At 34.7% G+C, this 23,055-nt stretch overlaps 2 protein-coding genes across 2 annotated transcripts; both read right to left on the bottom strand.

Annotated features, from left to right (window-relative positions):
* Positions 1–276: 276 nt before the first annotated feature.
* LOC125864570 (reticulon-like protein B6) lies at positions 277–2,657 on the bottom strand. The gene is made up of 5 exons (XM_049544589.1): positions 2,390–2,657; positions 1,490–1,670; positions 1,262–1,403; positions 719–788; positions 277–633 (listed from the first exon to the last, which is right to left on the bottom strand). The coding sequence occupies exons 1-5, from the start codon at positions 2,610–2,612 to the stop codon at positions 464–466; spliced, it is 786 nt and encodes a 261-aa protein (XP_049400546.1). The 5' UTR covers positions 2,613–2,657; the 3' UTR covers positions 277–463.
* An 18,932-nt stretch (positions 2,658–21,589) lies between these two features.
* On the bottom strand, positions 21,590–22,340 carry LOC125864573 (RING-H2 finger protein ATL67-like). Its single transcript, XM_049544591.1, has one exon. The coding sequence runs from the start codon at positions 22,281–22,283 to the stop codon at positions 21,681–21,683; it is 603 nt and encodes a 200-aa protein (XP_049400548.1). The 5' UTR covers positions 22,284–22,340; the 3' UTR covers positions 21,590–21,680.
* Between the last annotated feature and the right edge of the window lie 715 nt (positions 22,341–23,055).

A 23,055-nucleotide genomic window follows, 5' to 3' on the forward strand; every position in this document is an offset into this window, starting at 1 on the left:
TGAATTAATAGTTTATTATTTCATATAATTTTCCCATTCTTATGATTTTGTTTGGGTTACATCTGTGTATATTAACACATTCCTCGTGTATATCTGTGTATATCGATACATATCAGAATGATATAAACGTAATATATACAGAGATATACATGTATAGCTAAAATGTGTAGCTATTTAATCTTGAGTGTATCAATTATTTATCATGCAATTAGATGAATATATAACAGATCAATAACTCAATAAATCAACTACCTTAAAATGTTGATACAAGGACCATAAATTAATCCTGCTGGACTTTCAATATATTGGCAAGTAGAGATCCCAGAAGGCAATGAAGTTCCAAAAGCAGATAAATAAGATGCCTAAAGGCCGCCTATGTAAACACAAGAAATAGTCTAGTAAAATTCTGAAAACTCACAGTAGCCAGAATATTCCTGCCCGACAAGTAGAGCTCACAGCACAACTACACGTTTTTCTTATCTTTTAATGGCCCTATGGGAATTTTACTCAAAACTCTGGCATCAAAGACGGCGTATTGTTTCTTGATCTCCTGCATTGCTTTCTCAGCTAATGGATCAACTTTATCTTCATACTTCTCGTAAAGAACAGGGACAGTATGGAGGAGTACGAATACTGTTGCGTTGAGAGGAAGATGCAATCAGTATCAGTTTAGAGCAGACAACAAATACAAAATGACCCCTATAAAATTTGCACTTACATATGTAGAACAGTGTCAGAAAGTTGCAGCAATTGCCGACAACTGAGAGGATCCATAAACCAGCAACGACCTGATAAAGTGAGTAATTTATGTGAACAAAGATGATTCCAATGAATTAACCGATATAGAATACCATAGTGACATTACTGAATGACATGTCACAAGCTCTTCTGGACCTATTTAAGAAAACTCGAATTGCTTAGTGATCCCAAGGACCTAATAATCGGAAAAGGATGCTAAACTTCAGCAAATAGGATAGTTCAGCCAACATAATTAGGCATAGGCAATCCGAAAGACAAAAGATAGAGCATTCGCAGAAAATACAAGCTAATAAAAACATCCAGTTGGAGTTTTCATTAGCTAAAAGAAGAAAACATCAGTCAAAGGAGCGAGGAGTCTAAGTACACATATGACGTGAAATCTAATGAGGATGAACAAGACAATCATAACCATTTTCTTTTTCAGCATGGCTGATGACAAAGGAGGAACAACAAAGTTTCAGGTAAACTTTATACAAGGAAAGATAGTAACTGAGCAACTTACAGCAAGGAACTTCTTCAGATCTTTCCCAGTTGCGATTTCTCGCAACATGCTAAGAGCACGGTTAATTTCAATACTCAGAGCAGAAGCAATCTCAAGTATTGGCTCCTCTGGAAGCTGAACTTCTGGGATGTGTGGACGTTTCCTGTCAAAAGAATGCATAAAACTGTTTCCGACAAGTGGCTAAGCAAATTGCAGAATCAATCAATGCAAAATAAATTAGAAGCTCACTTGCTAATAAAGGTTGTTGCATTGGACCACAAGAATAAGACAGCAAGGGTGAAGATCAACAAGTGACAGACTAGACCAACCAGGAAGTACTCGAGCAATTCAAAAAGAACCCATATTGCAGTTGCTCCACCAAGTACACTAGCAGATATCTTCTTGTTCCTCCACAAGAATACATCAGCAGCTGCATAAAACCAGACATAATCAAACTGACATTTCTCTTCTAAAAAATCCAACTCATAGCACACCTTCATATAACTCTACGTACCATCCCCATAAAGCAACTAAGCATCTTTATTTTTAAACCCCTCCCTGAGAGCTCCCACCTTTTTGCTCCCTTGGCGACTCACTTACTATGACAACAACCCCCTCTTGTCAACCAAAATCAGATCGCAATAGCCTAAAGTCCATTACTCATCACTTCACTCTTACAAGGAGATGCTTAAACAAAATCAAAACTTAGCCTCATCTGAGTGCTATAACACTTGAAAAAGTATTCCACTAAAGAACTTCAACACAAGCCTGACATATATCTATATATATATATATATATATATAATAACACTTTTGCATTGCTCTACCCGACCAAAGTCCTGGCAAGCAGATGCTTCAAGCTAGTGTTTGGCCATAAATTTTGAAAAATTATATATGTTTGCCATGAAATTTGATCTGATTTTGAAAATCTAATTTTCAAATATTTTCAAGTTTCCAGAAATTGGCTCATCAAGTTTGAACTTCAAAATCTACAGCCAAACAGGAGCTAAGATACTTCAAAACCCTAAACCCTAATCCATCACTCAACAAGCAATCACTTAACCCTAAAGTTTGAAATCATTAAATAAATAAATATACAAAATTGAAGCAGCTGGTAAGTGGTAACAAACTAAAGTTCAAGTAGTATACGTTTGCCTCCACCAAAAACATGGTGAACTGGCTTTTCTCTTCCGAACAGCCGCCAAATCTTAGCCTTAACCGACGACGGCGACGGAGACGCTTCCGGCGCGGCAGCAGGTTTCACCTCTGAATCGGAATCGGACGACGAGGAACGGTCGAAGTGAATCTTGTCAGCTATTTTCTCCATCAACGATTCTTCTTTGTGCTCTGAATGCTCAACTTGCTCTGCCATTTTCAGTGTGGATCGGAGCTCCGATTCGATTACTGGAAAATTGAAACAGTGAAGAATAAAGTGAGTTTATATATGTCGGGAAAAGGAGGAGGGACCGGACATCCGAACCGCTAGGTACGGATTACCGAGCCTGAATTAAAAGTTCCACTTGTGAGGGAATATTTTTTTTTTTCTGATCAGACAAATTAATTTACTTTTTGTAACATTAGATTTAAATTTTGAAAATATTCACTGCGGGGAAGTGTTGCCATGAATGAGATTTCTCTAAAATAGAAATTTTAATGAGAATTTTAAAATTAAATTGTTTCTAATTATAGGAAGGTGACGCGAGTAATATCTAACGGTTGTTGAGTTTTGGTCTGCAAAATACTCATAACTCAATAAAATTGAATTTAAAAATTAAAGTATTTTTGTCTTATTGGAGTAGATTTGAATTTTGAAAATATTTACCTTAGTCAGTTTAGAGAAAGTAAGAGAATTTTACGTTCTTAAATATAAGTTTTGAAAATAAGGGTCTTTTATAAATGAGAAAATACATAAAATCCCCCCTGAACTTGACAACAAAATTTACTTTAACACTTTAACTTTACGGGTAATTATTACTCCCTAATCTCTTTTCAAGTGAATTTTAATATCACCCTAAAAATATAATATCAATCTCGCAATGGCAAGTGCATTCCACGCACGCCATGCCATTGCTATTGTAACATCTCACAATTTGAAATGACTAGAAAGAAGCTAAGAACTGGAAATATTCAACTTTTGGAAATAATGAAAAATTGTTTAAGTTAGGAAAAAGTTGAGTTTTGGCCAACTTCAAATGGCTATAACTTCTAGCTCAAAATGAGTTAGAGGTACTTCCAGATATGGTAGGAAAGATCTTGGAATTATCTTTTCAACGCCGCTAAGTTTGCACGATTCCGAGTTCGTATGAGGGAGTTACGCCCATTGAAAGTTGGACTGTTCAAATAAGGAAATGTCCAATCCGAATTTTTGAAGAGTATTTCAGTCCTTTCCTTATCCAATTAATTTAGTTCGTTTTAGTGAATTAATTATGGGTCAAATCAGAATGAGATCAATTTAGTCAATTGGAAATTCACGCTAGGGCTTGGAGAAAAGAGAAAAGAGGAGAAAGGAGAAGAAAAGCTCAAGGTTCGCCAAAAATGATCGATTTTGGTTGTGGATTCGCCAAGAAATTCATATTACAAGGTATGTGAGTCTTTCATAGTGTTGGGTTCATTCACCCACGCGCCAAACATGTTTAGTTCAGCGAAATCCGTCCTAAAAGAGTTTGAAAGTAGATATTCTTGACATGTATTCTTGAGTTTGAAGGTTGTTCTTGAATTGGGATGAATTGAGGAGTTTTTGAAATCTTTCAGTCGAATTATAGAGTTGTTTTGACTTAGGTTCTTAGGTACATATGTTGGGTATCTGAATCTAAAGAGTTATTGAGAAAAATAGTCGAGTTTAGGCGAATAAAGGCTGGAAAACGAAGAGGGAAAAGTCGAGCAGATTTTGGCACAGAAGTCCGCGTCACGGACTTGCTCCCCTAGTGCACAAAAAGTTGCTCCTCGTCGCGGTTAGGACGCGGACTCATGTCTCAAAATTTAATTTCGTGAGTAATTAGTTAAAAAATCTTCGCGTCGCGGACTTGTTCCAAGACGGTGATTTTGTGACTTTTCTAATGTTTAGCTATTTAAGATCATTCCTGAACATCATGTGATCCTTCATATCACAAATCAAAATCCTTGAATCCTTAATTCAAATCAAGGACCAGTTAAGAGTCAAGTCAAGAGCAATTAGGATCAAAGTCTAGAGAAGTTCTTAAAGTTTTCCAAAAGTCATTTGCAAACGTTTTAACTTTGTTTTAAGACTTAAGTTTTGAGTTCATTAAAGAGTAAAGCTTGAAGTTTATTTCTTCAAAAGTATATGGGGACTATGTATTCCCAAAGGGTTTAAAATGTTTTCACATGTAAACAAGAAAGGAAACCTCGATTTCCAAAGAGCCTTCGGGCTAGTTTTCATAAAAGAGTAATCGCTTTCTAAATGAGTAAGAGGGGAAACTTCGATTTCCAAGGTAGCCTTTGAGCTAAATTTTTTAGCACTAATCTCAAATCACAGAAGAAGTATGTTTTTTTTTAAAACATAAAGAGCTAGTATCATATTTTGGGAGTAGTATTGAGCACCGATATGGGGGAGCGTTCAGAGAACCCCTAGCCCCCATAAACCATGCAGCCATCATGGGTAAAAAAGGGTCATACTTTTTAGATGAATCCTTTTAACGCTTTTTAGCATAGACTAGTGGATCCACTTAGTGAGTTAGGTCTTATACCCCCGGCAAGGTATAGGATGGTCCTTGGCAGCGTGAGGTAAAGTGTTGTATCGTCACTATAGCTCTTAAGTGATGGTTGTCGGTTAGAGAAACTTCCACAACAGTATTTTATATTTTTATATACATCAGAAATATTTGTATTTTCATATACAAACAGAGTTCATATTGTATCTTTGCATACATACAAAGTTATTATTGTATTTCTAAATACACAGAGTTGACATCATGTTTTAAACAACTTTTCTTTATGTTGCACTTGCTTTTAAACTGCTTTATATTGAAATGAGTTCTGTAAGTTGAGTTAAGTTATTCAGGAGTTGAGTAAAGCCAAGGTAAGTGTTTCTTTCAGATTTTTTCCAAGCTTAAGTTATGTTTAGCATTCCAACTCACATACTCGTACATTTAATGTACTGATGTCAGTTGACCTGCATCGTCTTATGATGCAGATATAGGTAACCAGGATCAGCATCCAGCGCATCGTTAATCCAATTGAGCTTCAGAGTTGTTGGTGAGCCTCCTTACTTCCGGAGGATTTCCCTTTTTCATTACTTTATCATTTTATTTCATTAGGATGTCGTGGGTGTTGACACCAAATTTTGTCCCTCCTTACTTCTAATTTATTTCGTTGAGCTTCTAAGTTGCTAATAAGTCGAATACTTTATAATTCGCTATTATTTTTCATTTATCTCCACTGCTATCGTAATTATCTATATTACTTTAACTTTTATTATTTTTATGATTATCATCTTTGTATTATCATTTTCACTATTTTAAAATTATATATTTTTATTTTCGACATTACTATTATTACTTTATTGTCGTCTTCTTTAAATAGATTGTCGTTACTTTATTTCAAGTTTCGTCCTTACTAAAAATTTTATATAATGTATTTATACTAGTTAGAGGCTCAAAAGAATTAATATAAGAAAGAAAAGGACCATAAAATTGGACCTAATCGAATACCAATCGGATCAAATATTCAGCCCATTTTTTTTGTATCAAATCTGTCCAAAATAGGCCTAAATTCGCTAGCACATTTAAAATATATCAGAAAATCTTCAACCCTAATATTATTCTAAACTCATTAGCCACACTTCTCTCAAAAAAATCACTTTCTTCTTTTCCATTTACGTGCAAAGCTACAATTAGCTTTCAACATTAACATACTTTGGTTTCTCTATTTTGGTGAAACTCTTCTCACTCTTTTTTTTTTCAACATCCTTCTCTATCAAGTCAACCTTTTCTCTTTGAGCACTCAAAAGATTTCAAATCCTTGGCCTATTATGAATTATGTAGACCTAGAATACAAAGAGATTTCAGCATCTCTTTGGCTTTATTTTGGATTATTGTGAACGGTCATTTCGAATTCAAACAACCATGTTCAAACTCCCGCTTAAACATATCTTAATCTGAATTTTGGCCTATAAATACATCTCAAACTCTCAGCCAAAAGCACCTTTGAATATTGGAAAATTTTCACCTTTCTCAAAGGAAGAACATCCACGAAAAGTATTAGTTGCCTAGCTTCGAAATACTTTCATACGTGTTTCAGTTTTAGCAAATGTTATTCATTGTTGCTCGTTTTGAAATAGCGAGTTCGGGATTCTAGATCGACAATGCCCTCAGTTCACTACCCCACAATCGATAATCTCGATCGCTTTACTTTGTTATATTTTACTCTTTTGTCCAGCTGGCCAGCGTGTTTGGTAGTAGTTTCTATATGAAAAATGACAAATGATATCTATTTTTTGATGCTTGTGGTTCATATTCCACGTCTGTAGCTTCAAATAAATGATTATGTACATGACTCTGACTCTAACTTTCTTATCATATTTTTAAACTTTGCATAGATAACTCTATTTATTTTGTATTATAGAAAAACATGAACTTAGGTTCAATTTTTGAATCTACTAGTTTGACGATTTAAATCCCTGACTCAGTTCTTCTGGAAATCATGATTAAGATTTCGTTATATGATAGATACACTATATAAAAGAACTATTTTTAACCATCTTTAACTAAATGAATTAATTAGTAGTCTTGTATAAATAATGTTGTCATTTGTCCCTATTATTCTAAATGCAAACTCTCTTTAATACCATCCTAGGATCATGGTTATGAGATTATGTATATTTAAGTAGACCATAAATTGTCGTATTAGGGAGATGAAGTTGATGCTCTTAATTTGTTATATGGCTATTATCATTGTTGCGCTTCTCCCGTATGACTGTTTTCTTTTTAGTTTGCTTATTGTTATTTGCTAGAAATTTCATTGTTCATTTTGATACTTAGCCATTACATGCTTGCTAATTTTTATTTCTTTTCTTATCTTTGTTTACATGTACATACCGGAGTTGAAGAGTCTCACCGTGAGACTCAACGACACCATTGTCATACGGAGCTCGCATAAATCGAACATGGGATTGATCACTCGTATTTTGATAAAACATTTACTTGCTTTTCCTATTTCCAGAAACCTATCTGTACAAAATTAGTTGTCTAGCCTATCATTTACCTTTATGCTTGCTTAATTATTTGGTTTGCTATGATGCTTTTTTTTTCTACAATCTAGACATGTTTGATCTCTATTTGAATACTTTATTAGTGAATTGCATATAGTTTAATAACTTGAATTGAAAACAATCAGCTTGTTCTCTAGAGTCATGTTTAATACTAAAAAAAAAAAGATTTCAATAACCTATTAACTTTTAACAACTCGTGAGTGTAAAACTAATCAATGATTCTTGTTTTAACTTTGGTCATGGACTTACACTTTTTCCTAAATAGATCGATATATTTTAATATTAGCTACAGTTGTTTCGCCTCACAAGGTCTAACCATTTTGAATAAAAATAATTAACTTCAAATTTTTTTATAAAAACAAAAGAAGCAACCAACTTATATTCTTTTAAGCCTAACTAGCAGATTGTTTGTTTTTACATTTGGATTAGCCCATCACTTTCTTTCAAAACCCACTGACACTATTTTTGTTACTTAAATGATAATACATATTCATTCACTTAGCAGTTTAAACTTGTTTCTTACCTCTTTTACTTAATTTAATTAAATTTAAGTTCGACCGGTTAATCATTTTTAATGAATCTTAAAGGATGCCTAACCCCTTCCCTTTAGATTAGTTGAACCCTTACCTAGAATCTTAAGTTTAGTAGACCTTAAAATGAAGTTAACTTTAGGCATGACTTTAATCAATTTTAGGTGCCCTAATTCACCCTAAATAATTAGGTGGCGACTTCTTAAATTAGTTATTAATTTGAAAATCATCAAAATGTTGTACACTATTTTGACCTGGTTAAAATGGGGTATAGCAGCTTGGCGATTTCACTGGGGATTTAATAGGTTCTAACCACAACGGATTTAGTTTAATTAGGCTTTTGTGTGCTTACTTTAATTGCATTATTTGTTGTAAACTGTTTTTACATGCAACTGATTGTTTGTTTGCTTTGAATTATTTTTCACATGATATAAATTATTCATTAGCTATAAATTATGTTTATATGCTATAAATTGTTTGTTTGTTATAAATGATTATGTGTTACTGCTTTTCTTAACTATCATTCTGTTTATATTTCTCCACTTCTTGGAAATTCACACTATCACACGTACACGCGAGGTGTGTTTTGCGCACCCGCAAGTTTCTTTCAAAATTCCAAAATTTAGGAGAGTTGGCATATGCGCGGGGTGTCCGGATCTTTTTCCGTGTGACCGCGTAGCCTTCTCACTCGAGTAGTCCACTCGGAAACATTGTGTTTAGTAAAACTCACTCCTAGTTTACCTAAAGTAGAGCTAAACCAATACACTTTACAAGAAACATACATCATTTCATGACCTAAGAGACTTTACACCCTTGGTGTATTAAGTCCATTAGTCGACTTTACCTTAAATGTTCAAGTGAGTTTTCGACCCCAAGTGACCTATCATTATTTATGTGCATATTTGAGAAATATTTATGCCTAAATATGGACCATTTGCTCTAGTTAATTAAAATTTAGCGATGGTATGACTAACCTTTCTGTGACAGATACGAAGACTTGACGATGAAATACAATAAGTGGTGATCTCATCAAAAGGAACCAAGAAGGACATACATACTAGAATTTCTTTTACTTTAGGAAATACTTTACGTTGTATTTATTAGACATGTAATAAATAATTTCATTATCTAGTACTTTATTTTTGGAGAAATAAAATTATTTAATTAATCAAGAGCAGTGGGACGACATATTATGGCCAATATACTTCTTAAATTTACGTTAGGTCAACCTCTGACACAAAGAGGTTACAAGCATATTAGGACACGTTTACATGTTATTTTTGCGATATATTTGACTTTACTTGATGACTTGTTTACATGTTATTCTTACAACTTATTTGACTCTACTTGATGACTTGTATGCTACGCGATTTATTTGAATTATGTGAACGTGACTTTACTTTTTCATTTAAAACTAACATTATTTCTGTCTTATTATTTTATTTTATTTTTATTTCTTCCCTACCAAAGTTGATTCGTGTTGACAATCTAGCTAGCCGACCATCCTTACTTCACAAGGCCAAGTCATCGACATAACCTCGGCGTAGTTAGGCTATTACGATGACTAATCCAACCGCGTCTGATCAAATTTGTCCAGGACACATCATGGTTCCTAATGACTCTCCAAAGACTTCCGAAGATCGAACCACTATTCAACATGATGAACATATCGCCCGCTTGACTCAAAAGATTGAGGATTTACGTAGTGAACTAACTCGGGTTAGGGACTTGACCAATTTATCCATCACACTCCAAAGTCCACTTTCTGAACCTAGAAGTACCGCACCAAACCCACCTCATTTTCTGTCATTTGATTCACCAGTTCTTGAACATTTCCCTCCGCAACAACATTCGCCTACCAACAATAACCTTCCTCCAACTACTCCCGCAAATCCACCAAATTTGCTACCAATCTACACTCCTTCACAAAGTCAACCACCTACCTACACTACCTATGCTACTCCTCTTAATCCACCAGTCAACCCACAAAATCAACCTCCAACTCATACTCCTTACATTTCTCAACCCATTAACACATATCAATTACCTACAATTACTCTCGTAAACCCATCGAATCCATTACCTCCTGTTCAAAATACCCCCATTGTCCAAACTTATCCAGCCCACCATATACAAGGGGCACATATTGCCAATCCTTATGTGCATGTTCCTCCGGTATATGCAGTGGAAACTCAAACCTATACCAATTCAATATCGGTTAAGTTTTAACCCGAGGTAGATCAATATGAGGAAATGGAGAAGGATGTCAAGGTAAAGGCTTATGATGTGTTAGCTAGAGAGATTCACGATCTTAATGAAGCAATGAGAAATCTCCAAATTACTAGGGGAAACAAAAGCTTAGAATATGAGTATCTCTGTGTGCAACCTGACATTGATTTGCTTGTAGGGTACAAACTGCCAAAGTTTGATACTTTCAATGGAATTGGTGATCCTCATACACATCTAAGGGCGTATTGTGACAAACTGGTAGGAGTGGGGAGAGACGAGAGGGTCAGAGTAAAGTTGTTCATAAAAAGTTTATTTGGTGAAGCTCTTGTTTGGTACACACAACAAGATCTCCATACATGGCGTGGTTGGAGTGATATGGCACAAGACTTTATAAATCGATTCAAGTACAATACCGACATCATACCAGATAGGTTCTACCTCACTAAGTTAAAGAAGAAGTCTACTGAGACATTTCGTGAGTATGCTCTACGTTGGAGGTTAGAAACAGCTAGAGTCTAACCACCGAAGAGTGAAAGTGAAATAACTGTTACATTCATTGAATCCCAAGATAACAGTTTTTACTATGAGAAAATGATAACCATGATGGGACAAAAATTCACAGAAATCATTAGAATGGGAGAAATTTTGGAAGAAGGGATCAAATCAGGAAGAATCCAAGACTTTATAGCCTTGCATGCTGCAAGCAAAACGATTCAATATGGTTCTATCAATGGGAACAAAAAGAAGAAAGAAGATGTATCTGTTGTCATGATTGACCAAGGATGTTGACCAAGTCAAGTTCCTCCCTACCTAAATCAACCACATCAACCCATTTACCCTTACCAATTTGGTGAATCCTCGGAGACTTTCTATCATTATCCATCAACTCCTTACCATGTCTACAACACCCAGGCAAACTACTATCAACCTCGAGCTCCCACTTATAGTAAACCACATTCATACCAAGCAGTCCAAGCTTCAACTTTTCAAAGTCGACCATATACCGCAGCTAGAGCTCGTCCAAATCATGAAATCAAAACCACTCACAACTACACAAAAATAGCCGAACCATTGGCTCAGTTGTTTGAAAGGTTGAAATAGCAGGTATGATACAACCGATTGAAGGGAAAATTCCTGATCCCATTCCAAAATGGTTTGACAGTTCCAAGCGTTGTGCCTATCATTCTGGAGTTGTTGGACACGACACTAAGGATTGTTATGGTCTCAAAAACAAGATTGACGCTTTAATTAAAGAAGGAACAATCCAACTTACTGGACCTCAGCCCAACGTGAACAATAACCCTTTGCCTAAACATGGAAATGTTGATGTGAACATGATAACTATAGAGGAAAATGTGGTGCTGAACGGAAGTATTGTGCCCATTATAAAAGGTGGAAAATGATACTTTATCGGCCTTTGGTGCTCCTATCTTAACAACCCAAAGACAAGCAACGATAGAGGTTACTGCAACAACATCTTACATGCCTTTCTACACCACCGAGACACCGACCTTTTGGGGTGCTGAACCAGAGGAGACTTTGAAGAATTGGACTTATACTCCGTTTGTGGTTCGCCGAGAGTCTTGGTAGATTGAACAAATAGTAAAACTTTTGGAGTAGCACTATTTTAAAAAAAATTGAGGCTTAAATCGTGCCTTAAAACTTTATGTTGTTTTGCCTCATTTTTTGAAAGCTTAATTGCAAAATCTATGAATGCATTTCCTATTTTCTTAATTACTTCTTACTTAGTACTTTCATTTTTCTTTTATATATTAATTTTCAAATTAAATCTGTCAACTTTATGATTGTGACATAATGAAACAAATGAACAAAGTTTGAAGCCAAGCAAGATTTTCGAAGGATGTGAAGACAATCTATAGTTGAACAATCGACCATGAAACATGACAATATTCGAGCATGAAGTTTTCCATTCAAGAGAAGTTAAGAAACTACACCAAAGGGAGACTTTAGATAGGTTTCTTGTGAATGTAACTTCCACTTTCCATGTAATTTACGAACTACGTTCTGACCTGATTCCTTTGGTATGATACGTAGGCAACCCACATAGGGTTCGGTTTTACTATAGAACATTTCTAAATTTCCTTATTTGTAATAGGATAACTACGCCTGACATGATTCCCTCGGTGGGATACGTATGCCACCCACATATGGTTCAGTCACATTAGGAGAGAAATTCAAAATCCCTTTACTATTTATGTAACTTGACCTACACATGACCTGATTTCCTTAGTGGAAGATGTAGTAAATTCAAATCGGATTCTGTACTGTTAATAGAAAATTTTAAATCATTTCTATGTACTTTGAACTACGTTTTGACCTGATTCTCTTGGCGAGATACGTAGGCAACCTATATAAGGTTCGGTCTCATCACAACATAAATTCAGTATGCTTCTTCAAAATCTACACTGGGGCAGATTTTGGCAAATATGGTCAAGGAATGACCGGATATTGTCAAGCTATAGACTGCTGCCTGACAAGAAGTTTAATAGACAAAGGATGTTCATTTTGTTTCAAAATTGTCACAATCTAAGAGTTGGTAGAAATTACTTTTCACAACTTATAAACATAGACTTACATTCTTTTACACTAACAAATATCTCTTTCAAATGATAATTTTTATTTTATAAGATATATTTTTATTGTTCATCTACCAAGTCTCAAACGGAGATCACAAGGTCTGAACAAACATGATGGACGATAGGCCAACAAAGTCAAGCTTCGAGTAAACGCGAATCAATACCCCTTTCCAAGTAAGAATTTTTCTTTGAGTGCAGGAACAACAAAGATACAAGAAGTCACTATTGGATTACATTAAAATCATCGTTTGCCTCCAGGACCTCGCCTGAATAAACCAAATGACCACATCTTTAATTTTACTTTATTTCTTTTAATTCATCATGACATTATATTCTTACTAACATATTTACCCAAAATTTGCAGGTAAAATTCCCTCGATTTATTGAATAAGAATGAAGTTCATTATAAGGGCCACTCAATCCACCAAATTGTACATAAAGGCTTAATTATCGAAGATCAGAAGCGACTTTCAACTAATTACGAATCAGCAAAGGCCTTCAAAAATAATTAAAGATATCACTTGGCCCCATGACTCCACCATCATATCTCACACGACTTTATTTTTCACCTACCTTTGTCTTATTTTACTTTATCATGACTTTATTTATAATTTTGCTCTACATTTTTACAACAATCAACGTCTAACCCCAAAGACAATTGGAGGCATTACTTCATCAAGCCCCGAAAACAATTGGAGGCGTCACTTCATCAAGCCTCGAAAAACAATCGGAGGCATCATTACAACTAGTCCCCGTAGACAATCGGAGGACATTTGGGTTCGTCCACCCTAAAATAGGACATGGGTTCATCCACCCTAAAATAGGATATGACATCACTTATCATCGAGACCCTGAAGACAACCGGTGGCCTTATTTATCATTCTAGTCCCCATATACAATCGAAGGATATTAGACATCATTTATCATTGGGACCTCGAAGACAACCGAAGGCCTCATTTAAGTCCCCGAAGACAACCAGTGGCCTTATTTATCATTCAAGTCTCTGAAGACAACCAGAGACATTAGCTACATCATTTGCATAAGCCAGACGACTACACTCTTACTTAATTCACTACTTTACCAACTACTTTAATCTACTTTACTTACTTTAATGACTTTACCTTAAACTTTACAGACATCATTCATCATCAAGTCTCTGAAAACAACCAGAGACGTCATATGCCATTATATCTTCGAAGACAAACAGAGATACCAATTGGTCATACGACCTTATCATCATAAGCCATTCGGCTCTCAACATCAAGTCTCTGTAGACAATCAGAGACATCTTTATTTACCAAGTCTCTAAAGACAACTAAAGACAACATTTGGCCACACGTCTTTCATAAGTCACACGACTTCATACCATTCTCACACATACATATATTACCATTCATTTATACGTTCTTACACTTTAATTTGATCTCTCACCTTAATGACAAGTTTTAACACGAGTTTCAGGAAAAATAGTCTAAAGCAACCAAAGACGCATCACAACGTGGAACTCTCTCTTAGCAGTAAACTGGGGCATTTTGTTGAGAAAGTTTAGCTGTCCAACAAAGGTCAAAGAAAAAAATACATATGTTGAATACGGTAAAACATGCCACTTCTCTATATAAATTACAGTTTCTACTAACAAGTTTATTCAGTCTTTGCCGAGAACATCCAAGAGGATGAATTCTCAAATCAAACCACAGATGTGGACGACATAAAAAAGGACACAACACAACGTGGAATTCTTACTTAGCAGTGAACTGAGCAAATTTAATGAAGAGGAATATCAAACTAGCTAGCAAAGGTCAAGGATCTACTCTCGAACTCATTTCTACCTACATACCACGAATACGTGAAATGTAGGTTATCCAATTCTTCTTTCATAACCACCTCTACATTTTAGCTCAATTAACTCATTCTGTGACCCCTCTTGACTAAATTACGTTAGTACCACTCCTCTAAAACTCTTCCTGTGCCTATATTTGTTGGTCGAGACAAAATTGGTGACTTAGTCAACTTCTTGGCTCGAAAACTCTTTCATCGTCTCCGGTCGAAGAGGGGCAAGCTGTTGACACCAAATTTTGTCCCTTCTTTCTTCTAATTTATTTCGTTGAGCTTCTAAGTTGCTAATAAGTCGAATACTTTATAATTCACTATTATTTTCCATTTATCTCCACTGCTATCGTAATTATCTATATTACTTTAACTTTTATTATTTTTATGATTATCATCTTTGTATTATCATTTTCACTATTTTAAAATTATATATTTTTATTTTCGACATTACTATTATTACTTTATTGTCGTCTTCTTTAAAATAAATTGTCGTTACTTTATTTAAAGTTTCGTCCTTACTAAAAATTTTATATAATGTATTTATACTAGTTAGAAGCTCAAAAGAATTAATATAAGAAAGAAAAGGACCATAAAATTGGACCTAATCGAATACCAATCGGATCAAATATTCAGCCCATTTTTTTGTATCAAATCTGTCCAAAATAGGCCCAAATTCGCTAGCCCATTTAAAATATATCAGAAAATCTTCAACCCTAATATTATTCTAAACTCATCAGCCACACTTCTCTCCAAAACATCACTTTCTCCTTTTCCATTTCGTGCAAATCTACATTTAGCTTTTAACATGGACATATTTTGGTTTCTTTATTTTGGTGAAACTCTTCTCACTCTTTTTTTTTCAACATCTTTCTCTATCAAGGCAATTTTTTCTCTTTAAGCACTCAAAAGATTTCAAATCCTTGGCCTATTATGAAATATGTAGACCTGCAATACAAAGAGATTTCAGCATCTCTTTGGCTTTATTTTGAATTATTGTGAACAGTCATTTTGAATTCAAACAGCCATGTTCAAACTCCCGCTCAAACATATCTTAATCTGAATTTTGGCCTATAAATACATCTCGAACTCTCAGCCAAAAGCACCTTTGAACATTGGAAAATTTTCACCTTTCTCAAAGGCCAGAACACTTGCAAGAACACCCACGAAAAGTGTTAGTTTCCTAGCTTCGAAATACTTTCATACATGTTTCAGTTTTAGCAAAGGTTATTCATCCTTGCTCGTTTTGAAATAGCAAGTTCAGGATTCTAGATCGACAAGCCCTCAGTTCACTGTCCCACAATCGGTAATCTCGACCGCTTTACTTTGTTATATTTTACTCTTTTATCCAGCTGGCCAGCGTGTTCGGTATTAGTTTCTATATGAAAAATGACAAATTATATATTTTTTTTTGTGCTTGTGGTTCATATTCCATGTTTGTAGCTTCAAATAAATGATTATGTACATGACTCTGACTCTAACTTTCTTATCATATTTTTAAACTTTGCATAAATAACTCTATTTATTTTGTATTGTAGAAAAGCATGAACTTAGGATCAATTATTGAATCTACTAGTTTGACGATTCAAATCCATGACTTAGTTCTTCTGGAAATCATGATTAAGATTTCGTTATATGATAGATACACTATATAAAAGAACTATTTTTAACCATCTTTAACTAAATGAATTAATTAATAGTCTTGTATAAATAATGTTGTCATTTGTCCCTATTACTCTAAATGCAAACTCTCTTTAATATCATCCTAGGATCATGGTTATGAGATTATGTATATTTAAGTAGACCATAAATTGTCGTATTAGGGAGATGAAGTTGATGCTCTTAATTTGTTATATGGCTATAATCATTGTTGCGCTTCTCTCGTATGACTGTTTTCTTTTTAGTTTGCTTATTGTTATTTGCTAGAAATTTCATTGTTCATTTTGATACTTAGCCATTACATGCTTGCTAATTTTTATTTCTTTTCTTATCTTTGTTTACATGTACATACCGGAGTTGAAGAGTCTCACCGTGAGACTCAACGACACCATTGTCATACGGAGCTCGCATAAATCGAACATGGGATTGATCACTCGTATTTTGATAAAACATTTACTCGCTTTTCCTATTTCCAAAAACCTATCTGTACAAAATTAGTTGTCTAGCCTATCATTTACCTTTATGCTTGCTTAATTATTTGGTTTGCTTTGATGCTTTTTTTTTCTACAATCTAGACATGTTTGATCTGTATTTGAATACTTTATTAGTGAATTGCATATAGTTTAATAACTTGAATTGAAAACAATCAGCTTGTTCTCTAGAGTCATGTTTAATACTAAAAAAAAAAGATTTCAATTACCTATTATCTTTTAACAACTCGTGAGTGTAAAACTAATCAATGATTCTTGTTTTAACTTTGGTCATGGACTTACACTTTTTCCTAAATAGACCGATATATTTTAATATTAGCTACAGTTGTTTAGCCTCACAAGATCTAACCATTTTGAATAAAAATAATTAACTTCAGATTTTTCTATAAAAACAAAAGAAGCAACCAACTTATATTCTTTTAAGCCTAACTAGCAGATTGTTTGTTTTTACATTTGGATTAGCCCATCACTTTCTTTCAAATCCAACTGACACTATTTTTGTTACTTAAATGATAATACATATTCATTTACTTAGCAGTTTAAACTTGTTTCTTACCTCTTTTACTTAGCCTAATTAAATTTAAGTGCCTAACCCCTTCCCTTTAGATTAGTTGAACCCTTACCTAGAATCTTAAGTTTAGTAGACCTTAAAATAAAGTTAACTTTAGGCATGACTTTAATCAATTTTAGGTGCCCTAATTCACCCTAAATAATTAGGTGGCGACTTCTTAAATTAGCTATTAATTAGAAAATCATCAAAATGTTGTACACTATTTTGATCCGGTTAAAATGGGGTATAACAGTGGGCCTGTCCCGACATCCATCTCAGTTGTTTTAGAGGCTTCATAGATATTCAATCAGATGTTGTTCATTCGTCATCATTTGGTTATTGGCTTATGTTCAGATTTGAGTTGCCACTTTGGCTAAGTTAAATGTTTATTTTCTTAAAACATTATGAATTTAGTTTTGGGACATGTTGAGTTATCTTGTATATGGATTCTCTTTCGACATGTTGAGTTATCTTGTATTTGGATTCTCTTTCGTATGTCTAAGTCTTCTGATGAGTAAGTAAGTCAGGCCAAGGGTTCACTTGGGGCCAACAATGGTTCTCAAGTGATAGTCCCGCCCAGAGTGTAGGCTCGGGGCGTGACAAATATGCCAGCGCCACATCATTGCCACATCAATGCCACGTAGAACATTATTTAATTTTTACTTTTTTATCTCTTTTATTTTGTTTCTTTTTATTTATTCATAATTTTAGAAAGCAAAAAAAATCAAAAAATAAGATCCCTAGTCCTCAACTCAGTCACGATTGCAATTGAACAAATTCGATCACAATTGAAAGATTGATCCAAAATGTCAAAATCCAAACTCCGATCAACTTTCCGGTGACAATCACATTGCTTTTCCCCAGTGATTGATGGATTCCAACTGCAAAATCCCCTAGGCTTACACCTAAGAAATATTCCAAGAATAACAAAAATTTGAACCCCAATGTTGAACACAGTCCGAGCTTTTCAAAATCTTGTAAGTCACTAATGATGGCCAAATCGGCGATGAAAACCCAAAAGTCAGTTTCCAGAAACCCTAATACAAGTCAATTGGCTTTGCCTTCACCCAAAAATAAAATTCGTCGAAGGAAGTTTGTTATCGCCAAGAAAAAGAAGTCTAATCAAGATTATGTGAACGCTTCAATGGTTTGTAAGTGTAATAAGGTTGGTGTTGAGAAAAAGAAGTGTCTTTGTGTTGCTTACGAAACTCTTAGGGCTTCTCAAGAAGAGTTCTTCAAGAATCGTGGTGGAAATGAACAAGAGGAGGAAAATGAAGTAGAGAAGTTGGATTGCGATGGCGAGTCCTTGATTCCACGCGTTCAGATTGTTACTAGGTGTCTTGGTGGTCTGACAGTCAGGAACAATCAGGTGGTTGAGGCGGCAGATCCGGAGAGAAAGAAAGAGGGTGAGGCTTCTAAGAGGAAAAATAGAGTCGAGATGGGGGTTTTGAAGAAGGAGAAATTAAAGAGGTGGGGGGTTCGACGAAGAAGAAAGAGGTGGTGCAAGTAGTAGTTGAGGGCGAGAGGGGTGGTGGTGTGTGAGGAAGATGAAGGGAAAAAAAATTATTGGCTAAAAAGAAAAAATGGGACCCACTTATTCTTTTTCTTTTAAATTTTTGGTATTTACGCGCAATAATTTTTTTTACTTGCCACGTCAGCTGTTTGAGTGTATTTAAATTCACTTGAAAAGAGATAAGGGGGGTAAATAATTACTAGTAAAGTTAAAGTCCTAAAGTAAGTTTCGCTGCCAAGTTCAGGGGGTGAGTTTTTTTTTAATGTATTTTCTCTTTATAAATTACCAAATTGAACCAACTAAAATCATAACCATACATTTCAATTTAACTAATACTATTAAACACAAAATGCATCCCTAAAATATTTGAAAGGAAAACAGAAAACTTTCACTGGCGAGACAACGGAGGAGGAAGAGAGGGAGAGTGATGAGAGAAGAGAGAGTCAAACAAATGGGGGAACACAAAGTGTACATAATCGTACAAGTAATATAGACTAGCAAAGGTCACATATCGTTTTCAAATAATTTGATACTTAGCAATATTCTAGTTTGTTTCAATACCGCAAATTAAACAAGTGCGTAAGTAACCAATAGAAGATTTTGGTTGATTAAATCTACTTAAATTTAAAGACTGAAAGTAAGTAAATTGGTTGTGATCATATATTGCGAGAAATTTCAGTGTATACGATTTGCTACGCAATCAGTAAAGTATTTGATTTCATCGATTTAGTTCATTCATCTAGTTATTGATTTATGAGGCTAATGACATGATCATGGTCTTTCAAGCCTCTGATCATCTATCCAAATTGGTCTCACAATTACATCGTTATTGAGTGGGGATGTGATGGACCAACATGAACACAATCATATATCTTTCTATTTCATAATCAAGTAAGTCGTTCTAGGTATATTCCTATCTAAGATGGACATCAATTTTTTATTTTACTAAGGCATAATACATAAACATGGTCATTAACTTGACGTCAGCTGACAACTATGACCTTTAATTTTGGGTGTGCACAAGTAGACACTTAAATTTGTATAAAATTGAACAAATCGACACATTCTTCCTACATGGCACCCTACATGGTAATTTTGTTTCCTACATGGCGTCTTGCGTGTATTATGTCATGTAGGACATATGTGTCTACTTGTTCAATTTTACACAAGTTTAAGTGTCTACTTGTCTACACTCAAAATTGGATCGAGGACATACTGAAGTTTAGCACTTGGCGCAATTCGCTAGTCATTACTGTTCCTACTCTCACTGTATTCGAAATCTTTTCAACATCGTTCCTAAGTTCTAATTAACCTGTGGAGGTTGGTTCAACTTTTTCTTCTTCTTGTTTTAATCAAATACCAATCTCGTGAGGTTCGTGAATATAATTCATTTTTCCCGTATATTCAACCAACAATTACATAACGACTCGTATATTTCCTAAAGATTTACAAAGAACATAAAAAAAAAATTCAGCAAACAAGAAGTTGAGAATGCATGAATAAAGTTAAAAAAAATAATAAAATATTCAAGCTTGCTGAATTTCTCAATTGGTAGATTTTCTTTTCAAAGTCTTTTTTAGCGTCCATATTCTCCAGCAACCCACCAAACTCAACTCAAAAGAGAATTGATAATATATAAATATTGTTGAATAAGACTAGATCAATACTAGTTGTTCACTATTTTGATCTTTACACTTAACTCTCAATTTAATGATTAGAATTAGAAAAATTCTACGGCACTAAGGACTATAAAGGTAGCCCACCTTATTGTTTCAATTTCAATAATTAAATAAAAATGTGAACAATATTTTTTTTATTGTAATTTGTTTGTCTAATTTTAATTTGTTACAGAATTTATGAAAATAAGAAAAATTTGAACATTGTAGCCTTAAACTAAAGATGTATTGGACATATTAAAATGACATTTAATTTTATGGTCTTTAAACATATATACAACAACAACAACAACAACAACATATTCAGTGTAATCTCACAGTGGAGTGTAAGAAGAAGGGTAGTATACACATAGAATTACCCCTATCTTGGAGGTAGATGTATGTATCCTATAGAACCTTTAACTCAAGGAAAAAGTAGTCCATAACAGCTCAAAAAAAGAAATGACGAAAATGAAGAAGCCTTGAAAAAATATTATAGCCAACATGATGAATCGTCCTGAACAATAATCACAACAAGAGAATATGATAATCAGAGTACAATAAACAATAAATAGTAACCAAACACAAGGGGCAAGAAATTACAAGAGTAATACACTGACTAATTGTATAGGACAATAAGCGAGACAACACTTAACTACCTAATTAACCGTCTACCCTAATTTGTGTTTTTCATAACCTCCTATATAAAGTCATGTCGTCGGTAAGGTGAAGTTGTGCAATGTCTTAGCTAATCACCTCTTCTTAATACTTTTTCAATCTACTTTAACCTTGCCTAGAATCATTCATAGTCAACCCGTCATACCTCCGCACTAGGACGTCCGTGCATCTCATCTTTACATGTTTGAACCATCTCAACCTTATTTTGTGCATCTTGTCCTCCATCGAGGACACTTCTATCTTATCCTAGATGCCTTCATTTTAAATTATCCTAGTTGTGTTTGTTGTTATGAGTGAGCATCGAACTAGCAACTTGTGTATACTGAGGGTTAAAACCCTTCAACAGTGAAGTATGTTATAAGACTATTTTTAAGAAAAAAAATCACAACCTGCTACAACTTCCTGCATATATATTCAACAAAAATTCCAATTTCAAATATAAAAATAAGGGTAAAAACTAACATTTAAAATAAATTCTTCAGTGATCAATGTCTTCTCCGACCATCGGAATATTGTGAAAGTGGGACCACCTCCGACAACGGCGTCGACATCGGCGTCGGCAATGGAGAGTTCCGGCAGACTGGACACGAAGCATTCAATTTCAGCCACGCATCTATACACATCACATGAAAATAATGCTTACACTCAGGTAACATCCGTAACATCTCCGCTTCCTTGTAATCGCACAAACAAATCGAACAAACGACGTCGTTTCCGGTTCCCAAATTTCCGTTTCTCTTCGAGTAAATCAGTTTAGGGTACGAATTGATTACAGCTTGATCAAGGCCCGCGAATGTATTTTGAGATGAAACGTCGTCGTTTTCGTCTTCCTCAGCAATGAAAATTACACTCGGAATGTAAATTCCGGTGTTCGGGTTTCGGGTTTGGGATTGGGATTGACGGCGGCGATAGGCGGTGGAGCGGCAGCAGAGGTAAGAGGAAAGGAGGAGAGTGGATAGGAGGAAGAGGAAGGCTAGGGCAATTGCAATTGCGTAGCCGAGGCCGATTTTATTGAGGCTCTCGATGAGCGTATTGGTGGTTAGAGGTGGTGGTGGGCCGCCGTAGACGTAGGAGGGAGTGGTGGACATTGGGAGAAGAGTAAGAGAAGATCCATTAGATTAAAGGGAAAAATGATGGGAAAATGGTTAAGAGAAAGAAGAAAGAAAAGTGGGTGGGTGGGTGGCATAGATGCTTTGCATTAAATAGTATGCTTTTAATAGGAAAAAAAGTCATTAAATTGCCATCTTGGAAGAATAGATGACTTTGTTGATATTTTTGACATGACATTCCTTTTAATTTCAACTTGGGTTTTGGTCTTTAGTCTAAAATGGTCAACTCAATCCAAAGCAAAGAAAGTTGGTTCACATTCAAGAGTCTAAATTGGTCAACTCTCAATCCAAAGCCAAGAAAGTTGGTTCATATTCAAGAGTATATTGGGATGGTTTCTCATTCTTATTTGGAGTAAAAAAGTTAAAAGATCACTTTTAATATCGACAAACAACACAAATCTTACTAGTTTAAAACTTAATCATGTGTCTTTTTGTGAATTTTTGAAATTATCATTAATGTCATATTTTGGTTTTCAGATACATGTCTCTAGCACGTCAAGATATATGTATCTTGGATATATAGAGTTAAAATTATGTGTATTTTGTTCTAGATACATTGTAATCAAGTGAATTTGCATGTATTTGAGATACACTAACTTCCTCGCTCACCTCTCTCCCTATGTATATGTATTTCAGAATGTATTTAGAATTCTAGATACATGTATATAGTGTGATTCACATGTATATATCTAGGATACATTGGCTCTCTCACCGTCTCTCTCCCTATGTATTTGTATTTTAGAGTGTATTT

Source organism: Solanum stenotomum, chromosome 5 (assembly GCF_019186545.1).
Source record: "Solanum stenotomum isolate F172 chromosome 5, ASM1918654v1, whole genome shotgun sequence".
In the NCBI taxonomy this organism is placed as follows: Eukaryota; Viridiplantae; Streptophyta; class Magnoliopsida; order Solanales; family Solanaceae; genus Solanum; species Solanum stenotomum.

Excerpts from the sequence above, each read along its gene's own strand:
- LOC125864570 (XM_049544589.1), bottom strand. The coding sequence starts at position 2,612 with ATGGCAGAGCAAGTTGAGCATTCAGAGCACAAAGAAGAATCGTTGATG. Across the intron at positions 1,404-1,489 it reads GCAACAACCTTTATTAGCAA|GAAACGTCCACACATCCCAG; the intron begins GTGAGCTTCTAA and ends TTCTTTTGACAG. Across the intron at positions 789-1,261 it reads ATCTGAAGAAGTTCCTTGCT|GTCGTTGCTGGTTTATGGAT; the intron begins GTAAGTTGCTCA and ends TCACTTTATCAG.
- LOC125864573 (XM_049544591.1), bottom strand. The coding sequence starts at position 22,283 with ATGTCCACCACTCCCTCCTACGTCTACGGCGGCCCACCACCACCTCTA.